General features: G+C 40.4%; 1 protein-coding gene across 1 annotated transcript in view; it reads right to left on the reverse strand.

Moving 5' to 3' along the window:
• Positions 1-27,097, reverse strand: part of Top1 (topoisomerase 1) — a 296,538-nt gene that overhangs the window by 229,603 nt on the left and 39,838 nt on the right. Inside the window, exons 4-5 of the mRNA XM_067145807.2 lie at positions 13,257-13,453; positions 12,874-13,136 (exon numbers count right to left, since the gene is read on the reverse strand). Coding sequence (XP_067001908.1) covers positions 12,874-13,136; positions 13,257-13,453 — 460 coding nt within the window. The remainder of the gene's footprint in view (positions 1-12,873; positions 13,137-13,256; positions 13,454-27,097) is intronic.

Here is a 27,097-nt window from a genome sequence, read left to right on the forward strand (position 1 = left end):
TTTAAAAATAAACGAATGATGAGATACCACAATCATTTGACATGAAACCAAAATAGATGTAAACTTTAAGAATGTAAAGATCTTCAGTCTGTCGAATAATCATAATACCTATAACACTATAACATACCTGTAAAGAAAAATCACACTATTATATAAAGGACATGTTTCGTTCTTAAAAGACTGTCAAACCACTTTTTATTTTCATGTTAAAATTGATGAAATTTTTTTTAGCAATGTAGAAACATGTTTTAATTTCCGTTTCCACACTTACTGTATATGCTTGAAAATTTGAACTTACCTAAATGAAGTGCTCCAGTAGTTCTTCCTCTTCCTTGCTACTGCAACAAAGTGTGCAAAGTGGTGTACCTTGTGTAACTGTGGAAACCCAACTTTGAAGTGGTCTGAAGACAAAATAGTGCAAGGTGGTGTAATAAAAATACACCCAAATTAACCACATACCTTGTTTAAGAGTAGAAACCCAACTTTGAAGTGGTCTGAAGACAAAATATGGTCTCATAATTTTTTGACTAGAAGAATGACACAAGGGACACTCCATAATATGATATGACAATGGTTACCTTTAAGTACACATTAGTCCTCAGAAAGCCTACCTGTTGGTCTCATTTCCCGACACGAAGTCAGGGATGAGGCGAGATGAATTTATATAGCACATTTGTTCAATCGGATGCCCATACCAACGTTTATCTCAGTTGAGGAGCTAATGAAGATAAAATGAATGATGGTGAATTAAATTTGGTAAGTAGGTGGAAGGAAACAGCTGTGGCATATGAACAGTAACTGTCCCTGCATTTGCCTAGAAGTTAAAATGGCAAAACACAGAAAACCATTCTCAGGACAGCAGATGGCGGGGATCGAACTCACCTGTCTCCCGAATGCAGAGCTTGGCTCTACAGCTGTAGCACGGCTACTCCACTCGGTACACATTAGTTCATTACGTATATGTGCCAAAAGCTACTTTCAATGATGTTTTGGCTTCATTTAAGGTCTTTGTTCATCAAAAAGCAGAAAAAAATGGTCAAAAAAATTGCCACAGCAGTTTAACCCATGCTCTGCATAAATAACAAATATTCTACCACAGGGCATGACAAATGTTTTACATCTAGGAGCTAGCACACAAATCTACAAGCCTGAATTTTTTCCTAATACTCATATCATTATCATACTGGCATCTAGCATTTTCAACAATAACAAATGGTAGTAATAGTATTCAATGGAGAATTAATGGAGAATGCTCGACTGGATGCTGAGATTAGTAAAAGGATTCAAGCTGGAAGTTGTTTCTATCATAGTGTAAGAAACATGTTATGGGACAAAGATGTGCCAATGGAAGCAAAGGATACTATGTACAAGATGTATTACGTACCCATAACAACTTACGGAGCAGAAACTTGGACAATGACAAAGAAGGATGAGAGTCGAATACAGGCAGCCGAAATGAAATTCTTGAGGAGTATGATACAGAAGAGTAGAAGAGACAAAATAAGGAATGAGAAAATCCGGGAAGAAATTGGAGTGGAAAAAATGAATGATAGAATAGAGAAGAGCCGACTAAGATGGTTTGGGCACATAAAGCGAATGAGCGACGAAAGAATGCCAAAAAAGGTGATGGAAATGCAAATCCAAGGAAGGAGAGGCCGTGGACGACCACGATCGAGATTCCTGAATCAAAAAATTTATCTTTTTCCGAGAGATTTATTGTATCATGGTTGAAAATACTATGTTTCATGTTGTTATTGGTGGAAAATGCAATTTTGAAATTTTTTCTCTTAAATAAATTTGTTATTACGTGTATGTTTGGATTATTATATGTGAACTTGATGTATTTTTCGGTTTTACTAGGTTTGATTGCTAATTTGGAATGCTGCTTCTCCGAAAATTTATTAATTATTTTATCACTCATGTTATTGGTGAAACCATTCAAGAGGGCTTGTTGTCGGATAAACAACAGTTCTTTATTCCTTTCAGATTTGGATAAAGGAATACTAAACGCTCTGTTAACGTAACTATAATTTGCTGATCTTTTCTGTGCCTCAGGGTGTAACGAGTTGTTCTTGATAGTGGTCAGTGTGAAAGTATATTTTCTGTGTATTTTGAAAGAAAATCCTTTTTCTTCTCTCGCTGTGACTATGTCCAGAAAATTCAATGATCTCTCTACTTCCTCTTCTAAAGTGAATTTTATATTGGAATCCAAATAGTTCAATATATTTAAAACTTTATTGCTATCGGTAAGTCTGTTATCTATTATAGCGTAAACATCGTCCACACATCGTGTCCAAAAATCCAAACCCTCTATTTGATTAATAATTTCCGTGTGTTCCAAATAGTCTAAGTATATATTAGCCAATATTCCTGATGCTGGGGCTCCCATTTTGTCGGTAAATTTTATTATTAAATGTACAATAATTTTGATTTAACACGAATTTTAAAACATTAATAAAATCTTCAATTTCTGGTATGTTTACTAATTTGTTCTTCATGAAATTCTTCTTAATGATTCTGATAGTGTCTTCTATTGGAATGTTTGTATATATGTTGGTTATGTCAAACGAACATGTCGTGTGAGATGATCCAAGTTTAAAATCTTTAACTAGACTGCAAAAATCCACTGAGTTTTTAATAGGTGTTTTACAATGAAATACGTATTTCCTTGATAAGAAATTATGTATAAATCTAGAGGTTTTATAAATGGGGCTATGTTTGAAATTTATGATAGGTCTAATCGGTTCTCCTTGCAGGTAGTATGGGAAGATACTCAACTAGATCACTGCCCAACACCTAAATATCTAGGTGTAACATTGGATCGTGCTCTCACCTACAAACAACACTGCATGAACATCAAGCAGAAAGTGTCGGCTAGAAACAACATCCTTCGCAAGTTGTCTGGAACCAATTGGGGTACACATCCAAAGACGTTGAGAACAACAGCCCTGGCTCTGTGTTACTCCGCTGCAGAGTACGCTTGCCCTGTTTGGTACAGATCAAGTCATGCTAAACAAGTTGACATTTCTCTAAATGAAACATGTCGACTCATTACTGGCTGCTTGAGACCAACTCCACGAGATAGAATCTACTGTTTGGCTGGAATCGCCCCACCAGATATAAGAAGAGAAGTTGCATCCATGAATGAGAGAACTAAAGCACTTGCCTCATGTGCACACCCATTAAATGGATATGAACCTGCGCACCGAAGATTGAGGTCTAGGAGGAGTTTCATGAATACAACCGAAGATTTAAACGAATATGCCCAATCCACACGGTTGAGATTATGGAGAACTAGAAATCCTCAACTTGCTGATTGGATGCTACCAATTGAACATCTCCCCCCAGGACACGAGGAACATTGGTCTACGTGGAAATCGTTGAACAGGCTTCGCACTGGGGTTGGTAGATCAAGAACCAATATGGTAAAGTGGGGCTTTCCTGGCACATCCAGGCAATGCGAATGTGGTGAAGACCAAACCACAGCCCATTTCATGAACTGTAGTAAGTGTCCTTAAGTTGCACAATAGAGGACTTGATGGCTGCAACACCTAATGCCCGTGATTTGGCAAAATTTTGGGCAGACACTATTTGATATGTATGTCATTAAGTACCATTATGCAATGTAAAATGTATGCTTCTGATACGAATAAATAAATAAAGTTTATGTAATTTCGGCAGTGCTCTTGCAGTCGGGAGTCTAGGGTTCATATTTATTAATGTTTGCACATCATGTTCATTAAACAAGAAAGACGTGGTTTTTCATAGTTTTTTAAGATCCCTCTGAATATGTGATGTCGGGTCTTTATCAATTGTACTAAACGAATTGTTATTAAAAAATGTTTCTATTTTATCAATATAAACATTTCTATCTAGGGCTACAACTGTTCCTCCTTTATCTGCTTTTGTGATAATCAAGTTATTTAGCTTGATTTTTTTGCTTCAAGTTATTAACTGCCTTGTTGGTGCCTCGAAGTGATAGTAAACCTTTTACTAAAATAGGAATTTTCTTCTTAGCTTCATACCTTAAGTCATTCTGTAAATCTACAGGTACATTCTGTATTGCTGTTTCTGTTTCTGCTAATGTTGTGATTAAATCGTAACTTTTGTTTGAACTTGGCCAACTGAAATTAGGGCCTTGACTTAAAATAGAGGTTTCTTCTTCATTTAATTCTATCTCAGACAAGTTTTTAATTGGAGGTGGATAAACACTATCATCAAACGTAAGATTAGGAACTAACCTTCTTTCTTCTCCATTAGATGCTAAATTTTTCAACTTAAATAATTTATTATCCAAAGTTTCTTGTTTCATTTTAAGTGTGTTCTCCATTTTCTCATTGATATGTTTCTGGAAAGAATCCCATTCCAGAGGAAGCAAGTTCAGTGGTGCTGAGAGGTGTGCGAAGTACATTTTCTCATTAAGAAGTTTCTTTCTCTTATACATAAATTTATTATTTACATTTTCAACTTTCAATGATGACCTAAAATTATTTTTCACTAGGTTAATTTCACTGAAGCCTCTTTCACAACACACAATTGACACTGGAAAGACAGAAATTATGGACTGTAATTTTCCTAATATGGGGATATTTCTTTGTTTGCTAGTGCTAAGCCAAGAAGATCAAGTTTCTTTCCCTTTCCAAATACTTAAAATTCATACCACTCATTGACAATATTCTGTTTATATTCATCATTATCATCCAAGGGACAAATTTGTTTCTCGAAGTGTTGAACTAGAGATGCTACTTCACTGATGCTAAAATCTTCTACAGTGCTTCCAGTTAGCCAAGCAAGTGTCAAATATTGAGGTTATTTAAAAACCTCTCTTGTAAATACTTCACTACATGATGGATAAGGTGGTCCTTTTTGGTTTCAACAGAAACTCTTGTAGTAGGATTGAGGTCATGCGGCAGAAGTTCCTGAAATATGCCATTTAAAGATGTACTTGAAATGAACCTTGCTTAATTATCTCCTAGAACAGTTCTTAATGATTTTAACAATCTTATTGAACTTTTCACATGGCGTTCCACTGTGCTCAGGAAAACTTGCTCCCTTTGAAACAGGGGAGAGAAGTTTTTATGAATGCTCAGGTAGTCAAACAGAAAATGGATGATATGCACAAGATTGAAGTTGGTAAGCTGTTTCAATAAAATCCCTGCCTCAAAAGCAATGTCTTTTTCTGCAGCAAAGCTTTCTAGGTGCACTGAAGCACATTTCCAGTCTTTCACTAGAGCCAAAACAGTGCAAACTTTGCTACCGACCCATCTTAGAGTGGTACGGTACTGAAATTTTGTACACTGCAATGAAGACTTCTCTGCTACTTGTTTCAGCTCTGTCTTTTAGGAGGATGGTGAAATTTATAGAATCTTGTTGAAACGGAATCAAGATCGCCAATGTACTTTCTGTTCTTGAGAGAACTTAGAACACTTAAGTTTAATCTGTATGCTACACTGTTTTTTGCTACTTCTTTTACTTCGCACCAGCACAGATAAGTCTTATGACGACGACGGGATAGGAAAGGCCTGGGAATGGGAAGAAAGAGGTCGTGGTCTTAAGCAAGGTACAACCCCAGCAATTGCCTGGTGTGAAAATGGGAAACCACAGAATACCATCTTCACGGCTGCCGACAGTGGGGTTCAAAACCACTATCTCATGGATGCAAGCTCACAGCTGCGCGCCCCTAACCGCACGGCCAGTGTGCTACACAATGTTCAGCTATGATATGATTCACATTCTGTCTTATTTTCTGTACGAGACCATTATCACAGCCAAACATATTTGCTGCACCATCAGCAGAAATGCCAATTAACTTGCTGGAACTAGATGACAGCCATTCTGAAAGACCACATTTTTCAAGTTCTTTGTTAATGGCATTTAAATAACCATTTGCGGTAACACTTTCAAGTGGTACAAGTGAAAGAAATGTTTCTTGAACTTCATTGCCACTGCCTTGTCTGTGGATCCATTACGCATTAAACTGACATACTGAGAAACCTTCATTTCACAAATTATCTCATCCTGCAACACTTTTGAAATGTACGACATAAAAGTCTTTGCATCGTTTTTCATTGGTATACTCCCCTTGTATTTCAACTCCCAATTTTGTATTCAACTCAAACAGGCCTTCGAAGCCTGAAAAAGGCTTAATCTTCTTTGCAATATAATAAGCCAAATGAAACATTATTTTCAAATAATGAAATTCTTTATCTTGGATGGTTGCTAGAGGCTACAACCCACGTAAAGAGTGGAAAAGACGGTGGGAAGCAGCAACAGAGATGCACCTGCACAGTATGTTCTCGAATGCCAAACTTCCAAGTGGATTTCAGCTACCACGTAAAACATGGACTGCTCTGAACAGAATAATAACAGGCCATGGCAGATGCAGAGACATGTTGTTTAAATGGAACAAGTTGCCGACACCCGCGTGTGACTGCGGAGCTGCACGACAAACCATATACCATATTGTCAGACAGTGTGAAACGCGGGCATACACAGGCAACAAAGTGGATTTTCTGATGGCAACTCCAGAAGCAAGACAGTGAATCAATGATCTTGACATTCAGTTGTAAGGAGTTTTTTCTTGTTCATTGTTTTCCTGTTACGTAAATATGTATATAATTTATTTCTGTATTCAACTTGATTGTATGGGCCATATGCTAAATAAATAAAATGTACATTTTCAACAGATATGTAATAATATTTATGATCCTCAAATTTTGAGACTAAAAACACTCCAGGTTTTTAACTTTGAAATAAAATAGGTAGTTACAATAATTATGAGCAACGTTCTAGAGATAACATTTTTGCCCAGATTTTGTGATTAATAGCTTTGTACAGAAAATACAAATAGTTCAGAATCTTGCCCCATGTTTCAAAAGCAACCGGAACAAACCGAGTTTGATAAATCATATAGTGTGTCAGGGGGTTGTGTACAGTATTATTACATACGCTTTGCAGTAGTTCAGAGACATCAAACGGGGAATATAATTACGAAGTAAGAGATAACCCAGCCTGAAGAACAAGGTACCAGAGAGAGAATTTTAAGCGCCATGGTAAACTGGCATCCGGGACTTTCCGCGCCCTGTTCTACAGTGTGCATCTATTACAGTTTGACAGCAACATTGACCCTTGATCAATATTATGAACGGGAATATTAGTCGTAGTTCCAGGACTGTTATTACTTATGTCCCATCCACTCTGTCACTGCCAGTGTCAATTGTGTGACTCTTAATCTTAGGTGAGCTGGAGAAAGAATTTTCGCCTCCAAAGTCACAAACTAAAATCTGACACTTCTTTGTATCATCTAATACCGAAACTATATCGGTATCACTAATCCGTTTTTGTGATGCCATTTTACCAGAAAACACGAAACAAGTACATGCACGAAGAAACTGTGTCACACAACATGTATCATACAACTCCTACTAATGGGACAAAAAAACGGTTCAAGGTACTGAGGAGATTTCCCTTAGTAGAGTTGAAGGAACAGCTTCTGTAGTCTATGAACTAGTAAAGTAAACTCGTGTCCTCATCCCAAGGTGGTGCAGCTCTTTTCAGGCACACCCCCATTGGAGGTGAGCTGCGTGTACCATTTGAACCACATACCAGCCCTCCTGCCATTCTTAAATTTCTGGCAGTACCGGGAATCGAACCCGGGCCCCCGAGGACGGCAGCTAATAACACTAACCGTTACGCTACGGAGGCGGACTATGAACTAGTAAAACCATGAAATTAAAACTGAACATATATATATTTCCGCCCTGAAAGAAAAGTAGAGCATATATAAGTTTCCACCCACAGAGTTAAAGGGTATAAACAGAATGTTAACATAAATGATTCTACATACACTAGCGTCAGAAAGTTTAGACTCGCCTACGAAAATTAATAATTTTCTTAAAAAATTGTCTTCTGTGTGATGATAAGTGGTACTTTAGTTCTGTTACTTATGTATGGATGCTTTCAACACTTTCATAAAGCTATATCAGTGCATATTGCAAGATTTTACTTTATCTTTTCAAAGAAGTTGACAGATTTATGGTCCCCAGCTCTTACTGCCTGCTTCTACCTGGATAATTTCCGGCCCTTTCCCAGGTAATAAACATGCCTCTCTCACGTGATTACGTGTCCTTCTTGTTTCCTCGCTGTCTTCGAAGTCGACAGTTAGCCTACAGAAGTTATCCTGAGCAGCTGTATGTTAATCTCTGTACCAGATTGTTTATTTTATACATAGTTGTTATCTGGGCAAAACTACGGCAACACACATCAAATAATCGAATAAGGGGAAGAAGGCTAATATAACCCAAGAAAACAGAGCCAAGGCTTGTGCTTAAAAAGAAATTGGGTGGTCGAACCGAAAACTTGCGGAAAAATTGAACATTTCAGAGTGCAGCGTTTGCAGAACAGTGAAACACAGAGAGGAAACAGGTAGTCATGAGATCGACCACGCAGTGGACGTCCAAGGAAGACTTCTAAAATTGAAGATACTTGTATTTTAATCCTCAGAAAGCGATACAGAAGATGTACAGTGGTTACATATTTGCTCAGAGATAAATAAAACAAGAGAACAACCTGTGTCTGTGACAACAATGAAAAATTGTCTGCTTGAGGCAGGATTGTTTGGTCGCGTAGCAGCACGGAAACCATTGTTGAAAACTGTACACAAGCAGAAAAGGTTACAATGGGCCAAAATGCATGGTAACTGGACCGCTGAATAATGGAAAAGGGTGCTTTGGACGGATGAATCTAAATTTGAATTTTTTTTTCCAATCGTCGCTAATATGTTCATCACCGCCCCGGTGGAAGGGTTATGGAATCCTGCGTAATTCCCTCTGTGAAGCATGGAAGAGGAAATGTGATGGTGTGGGGATGTTTTGGAAATAATCAGGTTGGTGATTTGGTGAAAGTACAGGGAATACTGGAAAAGAAACAATATCACAGTATCCTTTCGCGCAATGCCATGCCATCTGGAATGAAGCTGATTGGTGAAAGATTTGTTCTACAGCAGGACAATGATCCTAAACACACCTCTCATTTGTGCAAGCAGTATCTGGAAAGGAAACAAGCTCAAGGAAAATTGGAATTAATGGTCTGGCCTCCTCAATCACCCGATCTGTCACCTATTGAACTTTTGTGGGAAGAACTTGACAGAAAAGTGAAAGAAAAGGCGCCAGGCAGTGTGGATGGGTTGTGGCAATGTCTGTTAGAAACCTGGGGATGTAGAAACACCGAGACTTTTGAAAAATTAACAGTTAGAATGCCACGCATCTGTAAAGCAGTAATCAAAGCAAAGACATTGATCAACAGGCAGTGTGATTGCTTAAGATGTTGTGATTGTGTTTCTAGCTCCCTGTGAATGATCAGTGTAAAGGAAAATCTAATGAAATGTGTAATAAAACTAGTTAGTTCTAAAAACATAGATATTTCCATGTTGTTTTTCAATAAATAGCCCCTATCTTTTATGGTAAGTGAAAATTCATGGGAGAGCTAAACTTTCTGACGCTAGTGCACCTAACAATTCTCATAAAAAAATTTAACCCAATGAGTAGTACTGCCATCTATTTACAGCAGTGTTGCACGTGGCCCATGGGAGTACAGCCATCTATTTACGTTCTCGAAGTTTGCGCCTGAACAGTCTATTCACGCTTCATGTTGAATGTTTGAAATTGTTTCCTGATATCGTACTGGCAGGTTTTCAGAACAAAGTTGGAGGATATTTGACATGTTCAGCAAACTTTATTCCATATTTTATCACATCCCTTATGTTCTGTGATGAAGTTCTGTCGCAGCATTCTTAGTTACATAACCTAACTTCTTACGCAATTGTGCTACAAATTACAACACCCGGGAACTGTTTTCTATTGTTGTTGACTGTGAGTGCACTGAATGACTATTCCTAGACAACACACATTTTTATTTTCCCTCATCTCTGGTTTCTGTAGAAACACACACTCCCTGATAGTAAACAAATACGTGGTAATGGCGGGATCGAATCGAAGATGCGAGCTTGGTCCGGAAGATATAAGTAATATTTTGACTAACAAAGGTGTCTGACGATGAAATTAATATTTGACAGTGACAGTGATTGTATTGTGTCCAATGAGAGTGAAATTAGGTTATTCCTCGAAAGACGACTACACGGAAATTGAAGACTAAGTGCAGCGCTCTGCTGTCGCAAAGAAGGCTAAGCTGTCAGCTGTTCAAACAAAAGGAAGAAAGTTCAGTTCAGTAGGCAGGTTTCTTCCTATGCTTTCTGCTCATTTTGATCCATCAAATTCAAGGGTTAGCAATAATCTTGAATGATAATGACAACAATTCAAGACTTGAAGTGTCAATTTTCAAAGAATTTGTTGATCGTAATATTACAGAAAATACGGACGTAAAGGAAAACCTGAAGTTACATAAGCGGCAAGGCATAACCGTAGAGACTATCTTTTCCTGGCAACTGTTTTGTTGATGGACCATGTGAAGAAAAAAATGAAAAATTATTGGTCAACAAATACACTGACTGACAGTGACAATGCAACACCAAGGAGGAGTGGTTCGAAAGGGATGAAAGTTGGGGAAAAAAACAGAGACAGCACGGACGAATAATTGATGTTTATTTCAAACCGATATGCAGGTTACACAATGCGCACGGCATCGACTCAGTAGGATGTAGGACCACCGCGAGCGGCGATGCACGCAGAAACACGTCGAGGTACAGAGTCAATAAGAGTGCGGATGGTGTCCTGAGGGATGGTTCTCCAATCTCTGTCAACCATTTGCCACAGTTGGTCGTCCGTACGAGGCTGGGGCACAGTTTGCAAACGGCGTCCAATGAGATCCCACACGTGTTCGATTGGTGAGAGATCCGGAGAGTACGCTGGCCACGGAAGCATCTGTACACCTCGTAGAGCCTGTTGGGAGATGCGAGCAGTGTGTGGGCGGGCATTATCCTGCTGAAACAGAGCATTGGGCAGCCCCTGAAGGTACGGGAGTGCCACCAGCCGCAGCACATGCTGCACGTAGCGGTGGGCATTTAACGTGCCTTGAATACGCACTAGAGGTGACGTGGAATCATACGCAATAGCGCCCCAAACCATGATGCCGCGTTGTCTAGCGGTAGGGCGCTCCACAGTTACTCCCGGATTTGACCTTTCTCCACGCCGACACCACACTCGTCTGCGGTGACTATCGCTGACAGAACAGAAGCGTGACTCATCGGAGAACACGACGTTCCGCCATTCCCTCATCCAAATCGCTCTAGCCCGGCACCATGCCAGGAGTGCACGTCTATGCTGTGGAGTCACTGGTAGTCTTCTGAGCGGACACCGGGAGTGCAGGCCTCCTTCAACCAATCGACGGGAAATTGTTCTGGTCGATATTGGAACAGCCAGGGTGTCTTGCACATGCTGAAGAATGGCGGTTGACGTGGCGTGCGGGGCTGCCACCGCTTGGCAGCGGATGCGCCGATCCTCGTGTGCTGACGTCACTCGGGCTGCGCCTGGACCCCTTGCACGTGCCACATGTCCCTGCGCCAACCATCTTCGCCACAGGCGCTGCACCGTGGACACATCCCTATGGGTATCGGCTGCGATTTGACGAAGCGACCAACCTGCCCTTCTCAGCCCGATCACCATACCCCTCGTAAAGTCGTCTGTCTGCTGGAAATGCCTCCGTTGACGGCGGCCTGGCATTCTTAGCTATACACATGTCCTGTGGCACACGACAACACGTTCTACAATGACTGTCGGCTGAGACATCACTGTACGAAGTGGGCCATTCGCCAACGCCGTGTCCCATTTATCGTTCGCTACGTGCGCAGCACAGCGGCGCATTTCACATCATGAGCATACCTCAGTGACGTCAGTCTACCCTGCAATTGGCATAAAGTTCTGACCACTCCTTCTTGGTGTTGCATTTGCTCTGTCAGTCGGTGTATATTGTTCGAAACTCCGATGTTCGGTAAAGTGACCTGTCTTGACAATTTCTTCCTCCCTCTAAGGCCGCTTCCCTTTTCTGACAATCTACAAACCCCAGATGACAGACTTCACAAAATTAGGCCTATAATAAACTATTTCAGAAAGAAATTCCGATCTGTATTCTATCCCTTCCAAAATATCTATATTGATGAGAGCCTAGTTTCTTGGAAAGGTCGCCAAAAATAGAAACAACAAACATCAAAACGACACAGGTTTGTTATTAAGATTTATATACTTCACGACTGTGAAACTGGGTTTATCCTTAATTTTATTGTTTATGCTGGAAAGGATACGGACACTGTACACGATGAAAAATGAGTGTCTGGGTCAGTACCATATCCTAAAGATATTTTGATAGGTGACATTGTTGTAAAATCAAATCAATGTGTTGTAAAGGTTACAAACTTGATCACATATAGAGAGTAGACCTAATTATATTTTTGTCAATTTTACTATTCCTTTCATTATTTTGAGAAAAATATTTTCTACGACACTGATTTCAATTAAATTGAAGGTATTAATTATGTAACTAAGTGTAAATTATGTAAATTTATTAATAGAAGAAAAGTTAAAATCAAAAAACTTAAAATTAAAAATTTTCAAGGAAAAAATACCTCACTCCTGGTGGCCTGGGAGTGTCACCAAAACTCACTGATCAAAAGGTTAAAAATGTGATTTGATAAGAGCCTGATGATGTTCTTTCAAGAACGAAACTTGTCATTCTTTGTTTAATAGTGTGTTATTTACAGGTATGTTATAGTGTTATATGCATTATAATTAGGGTCTGACAGACTAAAAGACTCTTAAGTTACATTAACTGAGTGGACACTGAAAAGTATGGCTTCCTTCTTAACAAACTCCAAGAATGGCAAGAAAAATATACTTGATACCATAATTACTAAAATTTTCGAACCTTTATCTTTGGATTCTCTATCTTTCTCCTTATCCTTGCTCCGATGTTTGTCTTTATCACTGTGTTTTTTGTCAGGGCTTGAACTATGCCTATCCTTTTCTCGATTCGATGATGAATGATGCTTGTCCTTGTCCTTGCTGCTTGAACTATGCTTATCCTTCTCTTTGTCCTTCTCCTTTTCTTTATCTCGGTGGGAAGAACTATGTCTGTCTTTGTCCTTGTCCTTACTGGAGCTACTACTGCTATGTTTTTCCTTGTCTTTGCTGAAATCAAAATAGCAAATCATAATACTTTTCCTACTTCTAAATAACTTACCAACATTGAAATGGCAGTAACTAGCTTCTGATGGTATCAAATTCATAATACTACATAACAGAACTTACCTGGAGCTAGAACTTTTATGTTCTTTGTCTTTACTAGACGAGCTGCTCTTATGTTCTCTATCCTTATCTCTCTTTTCATCTTTATGTTTCTTCTCTCTATCTTTCTCTTTATCTCTCTCTCTATCCTTGTCTCTGTCCCGATCTCTATCCTTTTCTCTATCTTTGTCTTTGCTGCTGCTACTGTGCTTTTCTTTTTCCTAAAAATAAAAAATGATTATATCAATCTCAAACAGAAAGCCAAAGGAACTGATAATTAGCAGCTAAATGAACTGAGCATAATTTTATGAGATAAAGAACACTATCAGAATAATGACACAAGTAAACTGTTACATTAGAGAACTAAAATTGAATTTGACATGAATCCAAACTACATGTAATCTCTAAGAATGACAAGAAAAGTACACTTAATTCCATAATTACTAAATTTATCCGTCTGATACACTAAAATCTGCAGTACTTCCTACCGCATCATACAAATCCAGTATCCAATGTTTTTTTCAGAATTCTGTCAAATTATTTCCAGATTTTTACTCTTGAATTCCTCATGATCAATATCGATTAAACAGTACCTGTAAATAAACTATGATTTTTCAAAAAATATGTAGTTACTGCAAACGTTAAGGGCCTGTACTACGACAGCCAGATAAAAGAGCAGTTTGTATTTATGCAGCAGTTTGCACATTTATCTAGAAGTTCAGTTGAAAACATGCACTACAACTTTCATTTATGTGTAATCTGGTTTTCTAGTTTAGCTATGTCAAAGTTGGAGAGGCAGTTAACCCTCTTATCTGGGACTTTCTCAAACAACAAGAACAGTTCGTAGAAACTTAATTTCACTTGCTTGCAATTTACCAACTTCTCTCTCTTTCAGTATATATGTTTCTAGACTGTATGTGAGAATGGGCAAAAAGTATGACTTATACAGGGCCATCCTGGTTCTCATGGGCACTTTGTTATCCCAAAGTAAATGTCTTATGAGGTTGTAGAAGTTGGAAATGCTAGCCGCTCTGTTTAATACTTCTTTATCTGCAGTACTCTTGCTGGAATTCATACTCCTGAGGTATTTGAATACCTACACACACACTGAATGTTTTCACATTCAAACTTTATGCAACAGCCAGTATCTTTCCTACTCATTTTCAGTGCAACAGTTTTTGTTATGCTAACTTTCATCTGATACTGTTTGAACTTTGCCACCCATTAATTCAGCCTAGTTTGTACCTCTACCTTGGTCTCTCCCCAGATGGCCAAATCATCAGCAAACACCAAATGTGTGTAGTTCTCCATCTGATTCTCTTTTCATATTTTTAAGAATCTATGTATATATTTATCAAATATATCATGCTTCCTATCCAACTATCACAGAATTTTAAAGACTTCCCAATCTAGCAAGTTGGTACCACTAAGTACATGAGTTGGACGGAAGTTACCTAATAACAAGTTTCATTGATAGCCATTGTTGTTAAAGCGTCATCGCTTGACACTGCCATGCTGTTATTTGTCAGAGTACCAGTAGTAGAAAATTTTTTACCTTCTAGATGTTATTCGGCAGGGTACCAGAGGTGATGGTATACATTTCCTAATCACTAGAGTGCATGCCAAAAGCTTTGTTTCTATTCCAGACTTCTCTGCGGCGTTCATATGGATAAGGGTACACAACGTCGTTCATGGCGACTCATCCGTCAAATGAGGACGACGTTAAGGAAAATACCTATATTTCTTTGACTTCATGACAACTTAATACCATACTAAGTATTTAGGAGAGGGTGGGCCACAGTGAGACAAGCTCATTAAATCTATTCTTTGAAAGAGGGTAATTTATTTGTATTTTAGCCGAAGGAACTAAACACAATATAATTATTTATGTCACAATGATCCACCTTTCAATACTATAATATGCAATATTCTAAATTACATTAACTAGGGACTAGTTTCAGCTGGGGCTGGCCATCTTCAGCCTTAATGTAAAATATCTAATAACTAAACAAATGTACATGCACACAACTGACATAAAACAAATGAAACATATACACTGACTGACAGAGCAAATGCAACACCAAGAAGGAGTGGTCAGGACTTTATGCCAATTGCAGGGTAGACTGACGTCACTGAGGTATGCTCATGATGTAAAATGCGCCGCTGTGCTGCGCACGTAGCGAACGATAAATGGGACACGGCGTTGGCGAATGGCCCACTTCGTACCGTGATGTCTCAGCCGACAGTCATTGTAGAACGTGTTGTCGTGTGCCACAGGACACGTGTATAGCTAAGAATGCCAGGCCGCCGTCAACGGAGGCATTTCCAGCAGACAGACGACTTTACGAGGGGTATGGTGATCGGGCTGAGAAGGGCAGGTTGGTCGCTTCGTCAAATCGCAGCTGATACCCATAGGGATGTGTCCACGGTGCAGCGCCTGTAGCGAAGATGGTTGGCGCAGGGACATGTGGCACGTGCGAGGGGTCCAGGCGCAGCCCGAGTGACGTCAGCACGCGAGGATCGGCGCATCCGCCGCCAAGCGGTGGCAGCCCCGCACGCCACGTCAACCGCCATTCTTCAGCATGTGCAAGACACCCTGGCTGTTCCAATATCGACCAGAACAATTTCCCGTCGATTGGTTGAAGGAGGCCTGCACTCCCGGTGTCCGCTCAGAAGACTACCATTGACTCCACAGCATAGACGTGCACGCCTGGCATGGTGCCGGGCAAGATCGATTTGGATGAGGGAATGGCGGAACGTCGTGTTCTCCGATGAGTCACGCTTCTGTTCTGTCAGTGATAGTCACCGCAGACGAGTGTGGCGTCGGCGTGGAGAAAGGTCAAATCCAGCAGTAACTGTGGAGCGCCCTACCGCTAGACAACGCGGCATCATGGTTTGGGGCGCTATTGCGTATGATTCCACGTCACCTCTAGTGCGTATTCAAGGCACGTTAAATGCCCACTGCTACGTGCAGCATGTGCTGCGGCCGGTGGCACTCCCGTACCTTCAGGGGCTGCCCAATGCTCTGTTTCAGCAGGATAATGCCCGCCCACACAATGCTCGCATCTCCCAACAGGCTCTACGAGGTGTACAGATGCTTCCGTGGCCAGCGTACTCTCCGGATCTCTCACCAATCGAACACGTGTGGGATCTCATTGGACGCCGTTTGCAAACTCTGCCCCAGCCTCGTACGGACGACCAACTGTGGCAAATGGTTGACAGAGAATGGAGAACCATCCCTCAGGACACCATCCGCACTCTTATTGACTCTGTACCTCGACGTGTTTCTGCGTGCATCGCCGCTCGCGGTGGTACTACATCCTACTGAGTCGATGCCGTGCGCATTGTGTAAACTGCATATCGGTTTGAAATAAACATCAATTATTCGTCCGTGCCGTCTCTGTTTTTTCCCCAACTTTCATCCCTTTCGAACCACTCCTCCTTGGTGTTGCATTGTCACTGTCAGTCAGTGTATATACAAACTGACATTAACCCATTGAACTGCAATTTTTCTTGAAAATAAATATACACTGATTGCGATTTAATCTAGCTTAAAAGAGAACACTTTTGCTACAGCAAGTTAACACACTGAAACACAGTTCACATCCTAACAATAGTTTAACACAGTGTGGTAGATCTTAAAACACTCTTCTACATGCAGTGCCACCTTACACTTATCACATTCATAACGGGATTCACCCCTGTTCTTTCCCTTGGGATTTTTTCCTCTGCGGTCATAACAGACCTTGCACCTTCTGGATTGAGATGCCTTGCTTGCTGTTGCTGTTATTTTGACAGGGAAGTGACCGCAGTGTTTTCCTTGTAACCTCGCCGGTGTACTTCCTGCACTGGGCCGGCCTCTGGTTCGATAATCAGGCAGAACAACACCCTCCAAAATTTGCTCCGCAACATCAACCCTGAAACTGGAAAAGCTGGGCCTCCTTTTTCCAGGATTCAGCATGTGATGAACGACGCTAGCATTTTGCATTGCCATGTCGAGCACATAGAAGTATATTTTCTTATACCCTTTGGCATATCGTCTCATTAGGGGGTATGATGCAAGGCGTTGGTCATGTGAATCAACACCGCCCATTCCAGAATTGTAGTCCACAACCATATTTGGTTTCAGAACAAGTTTGCCCCTTTTGTTTTTAGTTTCCACAAAATCTGGTCTTTGATGCACTGTTGATAGAAGATGTACATTCTTTTTATCCACCCATTTTGTGGCAAGGATGCCATTTGCTGAGGCAAAAGTCAGTTCTCCTTTCTTGAGGTTCATTGCTGTAAAATGGGGTGGCATGAATTTCCGGTTTGGACGTACAGTTCCAATGGCATTGGTATTTTTCATTATCAGTTCCCTGAAAAGACTAGGTGAGATATACCAATTGTCCATATAAATAGTCCTGCATGATCCTAGCAATTCGTCACACAATTCAAGAACAATTGCCTCACTACACAGTGGTCGTCTGGCATCACCTGTCCCATCTACATGCCGAAGTTCTTTACCAACATATATACGAAACTTCCAGCAATAGCTAGTGTCAGAGCAGCAGACTTTATAGAATTTTATACCGAAACATGCTCCTTTTGAAGGGTTGAATTGAACGAATGCCAAACGCCCCCTGAACTTCATCAAACTTTCGTCAATACTTATTCTTTTTCCAGGCACGTACAACTTCTGAAACTTGTCCAATAGTAGCTGCAAAACAGGTCTAACTTTCTGGAGCTTATCACACTGGGTTTCTGGAGAATCTGGGGCAAAATGCAAATATCTAGACATGATACTGAAACGTCTATGGAACATGGTTTCTGAAAATATTGGCGTTTCTCTAACCCTTTCCTTAGTCCAGTATTCTTGAACCGAAGACTTTTTAGTCTGAGACATCAATATACATAACGCAAAATGAGCCTTCAGTTCATCCTTTGTCACAGGAAACCAGTTCTCCTCATCATAAGTTTTCTTTTTTGTCGGGTTACTTTCAATATTGCGAAGACATTTTGCCGCATTAGCGTTAGTTTTATTATTTGCAAGTTTCCAGAATTCGTCAGTCAGAAACTCACCTAGCACTTCAGCCTTCCCTGGATTATCGCCTAATATTCTTGCTACCACAGAGTTCAGTTCTCCATCTACAATACACCGCATATTATTTGGTACATTGTCTGTCTGTGTCCACTTCCAGTCTTCTAGGTTATGCACACGTTCACCTGCGTCCCCCGTCTTCATTTTCTCCAATAATGTCATCTAATTCTTCGGAACTACTAATGCTAACGTCACTGGAAGGTAATTCAGTATCACTTTCATCGGAAAAACCGTCACTGACATCGCTTTCCTCCAAAAAACGTAATATTCGAGCTTCATCTGACTTGGCCATGACGTTGACTTTACCTTCACTAAAGCTTTACGCGGCAATTTACTCGATCGTATTTAGACTCTTCGGCGGCGAAATACGTAGCTGAAGGGCAAAGATAGCTGAAATACGATTACCAACATCTCGTAGACATATTGGGATTGCAAAGAAATATCGATATGAATCCATGGGAACCTCAACAAAAGCAATAAAGAGAGTGGACGGAAATTTCCGTCATTGCATTTATGGGAACCCGCGAACAATGACGGATGACGGAATTATCCTTCATTGCAAGGCAATGGGTTAAAAACTGGGATGAAATTATGAGTAAATTAGAAATAATTAGGTTCCAAATTCTTGCACCTTGAGTATGCTCATTATCAAGACTTTCATGTATTAATATTCACAGATCTCGTAGTCAACATTCACCAGTTCCCGTTTACAATCGAATTAGTAATGATTAACAGTATTAGAACTAACAGTTCTGTGATTATTAACACATTGAACATGATGCCCACCGCTCGAGCTCCGTCATTTACTGCCATATACGGTGCCTGAGCGGCAGTCGGGCTTGGTTTCTTAACTAATAAATAATCGCTTGCTGAAAATACGTCCATGTCTCTTCCTGTAAACATGAATGACAACATTACAGTACCGCATACTGCTGCTAAATGGGAGCACTGATCTTTGCTGGATAGAATACGAATGCTTGTTTTGAAGAGTAGAGAGAATGTATTCCGCACGCTTTGCTTTCGCGCTCATTGCTACAATGGCGTCACGTTGTGTTGAATTGCTTAGCGATAGTGCTATAGAAACCCTAATATACTGTAATTCAAGATCCGAACTGGACGACAGTGATGATGATGATGATGATGATGATGATGATGGATCCATCAGTTATTCAGGTAAAGATACATACACAATTATAACGACAATATCAAAATATAAACAGAAATCCGCCAGTGGCATATATTCTGTTCATCAGCTAGCTAGTAACTGAATTCCAACTTATGGTTTTGATATATTTTGGTATACGGTACTTGTTATTTTTCCAGTAATGAAGACAATGATTATGAGGTTTGGGATTTCGCTGAGCAGTTCGTCAGGCCATTTCACCCTCTGAGGCAACAGTCTGCACCTGCTTACAACTGGACGGAAGAAGATAGCAAACAATCTCTTCCCGATTTTCAAGGATGTAGTGGTGTGAACGCTAACATAAATAGTGAGAGTTCTGTGTTCGATTGCTTTTCTGTTGTTTTCGGTGCAGACGTAATAAAATCTATAAAAACTGAAACTAACAGATATGCTGCTGAGAGTATTGCAGAAATGCGGCAAGCTGTAACATTGAAGCCAAGTTCTACCTGAAATAAGTGGACCACAGTGAAATTATTTACATACATTATCATTATAGACTGTCATGCCTTTCAACGTTCAGTCTGCAAGCCTTTGAGAATTTACTAAAACGTCTCCACAATCCTCGATTTGCAACTAGTGTTGTGGCCACATTTAGTTCTATACCTCTTATCTTTAAATCGTTAGAAACCGAGTCTAACCATCGTCGTCTTGGTCTCCCTCTACTTCTCTTACCCTCCATAACAGAGTCCATTATTCCCCTAGGCAACCTATCCTCCTCCATTCGCCTCACAACACCCCACCACCAGAGCCGGTTTATGCGTACAGCTTCATCCATCGAGTTCATTCCTAAATTAGCCTTTATCTCCTCATTCCGAATACCCTCCTGCCATTGTTCCCACCTGTTTGTACCAACAATCATTCTTGCTACTTTCATGTCTGTTACTTCTAACTTATGAATAAGATATCCTGAGTCCACCCAGCTTTCGCTCCCGTAAAGCAATGTTGGTCTGAAAACAGACCGAAGTAAAGATAGTTTCGACTGGGAGTTGACTTCCTTCTTACAGAATACTGCTGATCGCAACTGCGAGCTCATTGCATTAGCTTTACTACACCTTGATTCAATCTCACTTACTATATTACCATCCTGGGAGAACACACAACCTAAATACTTGAAATTATCGACCTGTTCCAGCTTTGTATCACCAATCTGACATTCAGTTCTGTTGAATTTCTCACCTAATGACATCAATTTAGTCTTCGAGAGGCTAATTTTTATACCATACTCATTGCACCTATTTTCAAGTTCCAAGATATTAGACTGCAGGCTTTCGGCACAGTCTGCCATTAAAACCAAGTCGTCAGCATAGGCCAAACTGCTTACTACATTTCCACCTAACTGAATCCCTCCCTGCCATTTTATACCTTTCAGCAGATGATCCATGTAAACTACGAACAGCAAAGGTGAAAGATTACAGCCTTGTCCAACTCCTGTAAGTACCCTGAACCAAGAACTAATTCTACCATCAATTCTCACTGAAGCCCAATTGTCAACATAAATGCCTTTGATTGATTTTAATAATCTACCTTTAATTCCATAGTCCCCCCAGTATGGCGAACATCTTTTCCCTCAGTACCCTGTCATATGCTTTCTCTAGATCTACGAAACATAAACACAACTGCCTATTCCTCTCGTAGCATTTTTCAATTACCTGGCGCATACTGAAAATCTGATCCTGACAGCCTCTCTGTGGTCTGAAACCACACTGGTTTTCATCCAACTTCCTCTCAACGACTGATCGCACCCTCCCTTCCAAGATGCCAGTGAATACTTTGCATGGTATACTAATCAATGAGATACCTCGATAGTTGTTGCAATCCTTCCTGTTCCCTTGCTTATAGATAGGTGCAATTACTGCTTTTGTCCAATCTGAAGGTACCTTACCAACACTCCACGCTAATTTTACTACTCTATGAAGCCATTTCATCCCTGCCTTCCCACTATACTTCACCATTTCAGGTCTAATTTCATCTATTCCTGCTGCCTTATGACAATGGAGTTTATTTACTATCCTTTCCACTTCCTCAAGCATAATTTCACCAACATCATTTTCCTCCTCCCCATGAGCTTGGCTGTTTGCAACACCACCATGATGATTTCCTTTTACATTGAGAAGATGTTCAAAATATTCCCTCCACCTCGCCAGTGATTCCCTGGGATCTATTATTTCACCTGAATTACTCAAAACACTGTTCATTTCCTTTTTCCCTCCCTTCCTAAGATTCTTTGAACTGTATTATTTTTTCGGCATAGTGCTTAATATATGTATTGTGAAATTGCCAAAACTAGGTGATTGCTGGATTAATCATCCCGTAATTCAAACCTCTTTCTCTAGGAAGTTACTGAGCAGAGATTGATTCTTTCAAATTCTAAATATGCTGCATGTAAACAATGACACAATTATACCCAGAAATAAGCCTGGTCATTGCATAAAATACGCCCATTTTACGATATTTTAGTTGCAAAATGCCAAACTTCATTCTACCCAGAACGTCATTTGACAATTGATGAAGGCCTGTGTCCATTTCGAGGCAGAATTTTGTTTCGCGTGTATATGAAAAACAAACCGCATAAATACGGGATCAAATTTTACATGGTTGCTGACACCAAATCCAGTTAAGTAGTAAACATAAAAATGTACTCGGGAAGGGCTGGAAACGAGGACAATTCCATCACAACACTGGTTCGTGAACTTTGCGGCAATCTATTAGGGCAAAGTCATGTCATCTATATGGACAGATTTTACACAAGCCTGGCGTATTTTATGAGCTGTCTGTCTGTCTGTCTGTTAGGTCATCAGCTCAGAGGCTGGTTGGATCCTCAAATAGCACACCTAACGGTTATGCGGTTATAAGGAAACCCCAAAAACCAATGGCAGCACCAAAATGAGGCGTACTAGGCAATATGAGTGAGGTAGTTTGCCATTGCTTTCCTCACTGGGTCAGAAAGTACTATTGCAGCACGACTGACCCTGTGAGCAGCACTTTTCATAACACTCAGATGCACAGTCATGCTCTGAATGTCATTACTCAGCACTGCCCATACCCCAGCAACTTCCATATTGTCACAGCCATGGATGTTGACTGGGACTTCGGTGGAAGCTACACTTTGCTCTGGCCTATGAGCTATGGAAGGAAAAAACCCTTGCGGTGGGTACCGTAATGAAAAATAGAAGGGGCTTCCAAAAGATCTCATGAATTTCCCACTGAAGAAAGCAGAATTTTCATTCCGTAGAAGTGATCACTTGTTTTGTTTGAAGTGGAGGGATACATGTGATGTGTACATGTTATCTACAGCACAGTGTTTCGGCCTCGACAGTCAAGGTAAAATCTAGATTTGGTACAACGGAAAAAATGAAGCCAGACGTTGCCTTAGATTACAATGAAAAGAAACCTGCTGTGGACCACAAAGACCAGCTACTAGCTTACTATCCATTTGGTAGAAAATCTTTGAAGTGGTGGAAGAAAGTATTTTTTCATCTCTTCACCATGGCAGTGGTCAATTCTTTCATTCTGTCCCTTCACCGTGGCAGTGGTTAATTCTTTCATTCTGTACAAGAAATCGAGAGATAACAATAAGATTTGTCATCTGAATGACTACATGAAGGCTCTTTCAGCTGCATTTGCAGAGAAAGGAGGAGAGGAATTTCAGAAAGATCTGCTGTCGCAACCATCTTCTATCAACCGTCTCGCAGCTCGCCATTTTCCAACGAAAATACCATCAACAGAACATAAGGCAAGACCTACGAGAGTGTGTAAAGAGACTGGAAAACAATCTACGAAAGAAACGCATGGTGTTGTGAAAGATGCAATACGCCTCTCTGTTTACCTAACTGTTTTGAACTTTATCGCACGAAGTCAAAATTTTGTCAATTGGGACTGTAAGAAAAGATTATATTGACAAATAACATCCTTTTTTCTCTTGCTGTGCTGTTTCTACTACAGCATCCCTGTATGCCACCCACTCACTTTCTATATCCTGAACCTGCTTACTGTCTACTGTTCGAAACTTCTCACTAATCATATCCATGTACTTTCTCTCTAATTTCCTCGTGCTGGAGATTTTCTACCCTTATTCGTTTGCAGACATATTTAACTTTCTCTACCCTAGGCCTAGAGATACTTAGTTCACTACAGACCAGATAGTGGCCTGTGTCATCGAAAAATCCCCGGAATACTCGTACATTCCTAACAGATTTCCTGAATTCGAAGTCTGTTAAGATATAGTCTATTATGGATCTGGTACCCCTAGCCTCCCACGTGTAGCAGTGAATAGCCTTATGCTTGAAGAATGTATTCGTAACAGCTAAACCCATACTAGCACAGAAGTCCACCAAACGCTTCCCATTCCCATTAGCTTCCATATCTTCCCCACATTTACCAATCACCCTTTCGTATCCTTCAGTTCTATTCCCAACTCTCGCATTGAAATCGCCCATTGGCACTATTCTATCCTTGCTGTTCACCCTGACCACGATGTCACTCAATGCTTCATAAAACTTGTCAAGTTCATCCTCATCTGCACCGTCACATGGTGAATACACAGACACTATTCTAGTCCTAATTCCTCCAACTGACAGATCTACCCACATCATTCGCTCATTTACGTGCCTAACAGAAACCATGTTGCATGCAATGGTATTCCTGATAAAGAGCCCTACCCCAGACTCTGCCCTTCCCTTTCTAACACCCGTCAAGTACACTTTATAATCTATCTCTTCCTCGTTATCTCCCCTTACCCGAATATCACTTACTCCTAGCACATCCAGATGCATCCTCTTTGCTGACTCAGCCAGTTCTACTTTCTTTCTTCCATAAGCCCCATTAATATTGATAGCACCCCATCAAATTCCATTTCGTTCGCCAAGATGTTTCCAAGGAGTCCCTCGCCTGTCAAATGGGAGTGGGACTCCGTTACTCCCATAGGTCCGAGGCTTGCTTAAAATGTTCTGAGCTCGGTAAATTCATGAAGCAGGATGCTACCCTACCTGCACATAGTCCAAGTGAGGATCTCTCCTCTAACGGGTGATGGACCACCGGTGGATTGTATAGTCCTAGCCGCCTGAGCACAAGGAGGGCCACGCCTCAGAATATGTCCGAGATGCCCACTCCCATTCCATAGCAACTGGTATCCCGACTCTCAGGACCACTTACTAGGCCACTCAGCCGTTGCCCATGGTTCACGAACTAGGACGTGACTACAGTAACCCACACACATGAACCATATGAAATGCCAGTAAAAGAAACCCAGTGAAATATTGCAGAGTTTCTTTGTGCTCTTCACTTCTTGTTTTGTCCGACTCGTTGGCTGAATGATCAGCGTACTGGGCTTCGGTTCAGAGGGTCCCGGGTTTGATTCCCAGCCAGGTCGGGGATTTTAACCTTAATTGGTTACTTCCAGTGGCCTGGGGGGCTGGGTGTTTGTGCTTTCCCCAACATCCCTGCAACTCACACACCACACGACACTATCCTCCACCACAATAACATGCAGTTACCTATGCATGGCAGATGCTGCCCACCCTCATCGGAGGGTCTGACTTACAAGGGCAGCACCCAGCTAAAAAAAGCCACACGAAATTATTGCTTCTTGTTTTGCTACATTCCTGCAAGGAATCATTATACACATTATTCAGGTTCAAACGTATTTCCTTTGAAATATTGTGCTTGAAAATTCGAAAGTCACTGAACGTGCTATAAATATCCTACCTAATGTTGACAAATATGTGGAAGGAAAAAACATACACAAGAAGATCCTAAACTGTAACAGCTTCGAAATAGTATCAAATTCACCATCACTTCCTAACAATATCCGACACTAAACAATAGGTACATTATTATTAAGAATAAAAGAAGTTATTCGCGGCTAATGACTGCCATATAAACGATGTTATGGCTGATCGATACCCCGGTGCCAATTTTTGCAGTCACATTCTTGCCACCTGTCTTTCACGAACTATACTGAGGTATGGTACACAGACGAACTATATACTAACCAACACATGGATGTAAATAAAATTACATCTACACTGAAAACCATTAAAACTATACCGCACACGCCGAGCCAGGTAGCTTAACCGCGTGGCTGCCACGTGGTAATGTATTGTAGATAATACAGTTGGCAGCCAGGTTTCAATATTGCACTCAATCTATATAAATCGATATGAATGGCAGCTTGGGATTGGATGGATCAAGACCGAATACATACAATCATACTTCAAAAACTCAAAACCAACAAACAACTTTCATCTTACAATGTGATGTCATATTATTTTAAATCTTGTTCTGTATTCACAAAATTACACGTGATATTACAAGCTACTAGTCGTGCCTCAATATTCCGAACACCTCGCATGAAAGATAGGTTAGAAACTCAACACTGCGCGGCCTGAATGTTGTCATGATGCATTACACATTTACACAAGGTTTACCTACACCAGCACATTTAATCATTGTAATAATAATAATAATAATAATAATAATAATAATAATAATAATAATAATAATAATAATAATAATAATAATGATGATGATGGATATAGACTGAGGTTACGCAGAGAGACAGAAGAGCATTCCAACATTGCAGCAGACATCCGTAAAAGACGTCTGAAATTCTATGGGCACGTCCACAGATTGCCGGCAAGTAGACTGACACACAAGATTCTCACCTACATAGAACATCTAAAAAATGTTTCATGGGTACTAGAAGTGAAGAAGGATCTGGAAAAAGCCCAGATAAACCCAAATGACACCGTGGGCAGAAACCTTTATAGGAAAAAAATTAATGGATGGAAAGTGCAACCAGAGAACGAAGTGAAAAAGAAGACTGGAGCAAAGTGGACAGAAGAACGAAAAAGGATCCACGGAGAAAGGATGAGAGCTGTTTGGCAACTCAGAAAACAGAATCGTTAGAGCTTTGCGTGATCCATTGGGTCCATACGCACATAATAATAATAATAATAATAATAATAATAATAATGAGCACTCGAATGAGTATTAATTTTAAGCGAATTTCACACTTTCCTGCATTCTGTTTTTTTTTTGTCTGTTTTTGCATTTTACGAGGTAGTGACTACCGCACACGTCATTTATATAGTAAACAAACACAGTCATTATCGTTCTACGTTTCAATTTTATTTTACGTAAATAAATATCACACGAGAACACGTTCACTTCCTTGTCTAAACTACTTTATTTACACTGTACAGCACAACACACAATTATATACAGTAGTAAATTACACTATATACAACACTCAATAGCGGAGTACCCTGAAGTCGATTCTGACAAGTACAGATATCAACAACGTTGACGTGCGCACTATAACATATTCAGACTTGAATTCACCGCCTCACTCACTTGAGTCCAGTACTCAGACTCCACCTCGGAGCCCAACAGTCACTCCCAGTCCATCAGTTGCCTGAGTCCCAAGAACCAATATCTGCGAACTTAGAACTGTCTTCACTGACTGACAGCTCGATATTTATACCATTCGATCAACCATCTATTGTCGCGGCCATCAAATTAGGCGGGTGAGGAAAACTGCGCTGTCGTCAGATATGGGAACGGCAAAGCGACAGATGGTCGAGAGTCGCTTATCTCCGAGCA

This window comes from Anabrus simplex, chromosome 4 (assembly GCF_040414725.1).
Source record: "Anabrus simplex isolate iqAnaSimp1 chromosome 4, ASM4041472v1, whole genome shotgun sequence".
NCBI classification, from domain to species: Eukaryota; Metazoa; Arthropoda; class Insecta; order Orthoptera; family Tettigoniidae; genus Anabrus; species Anabrus simplex.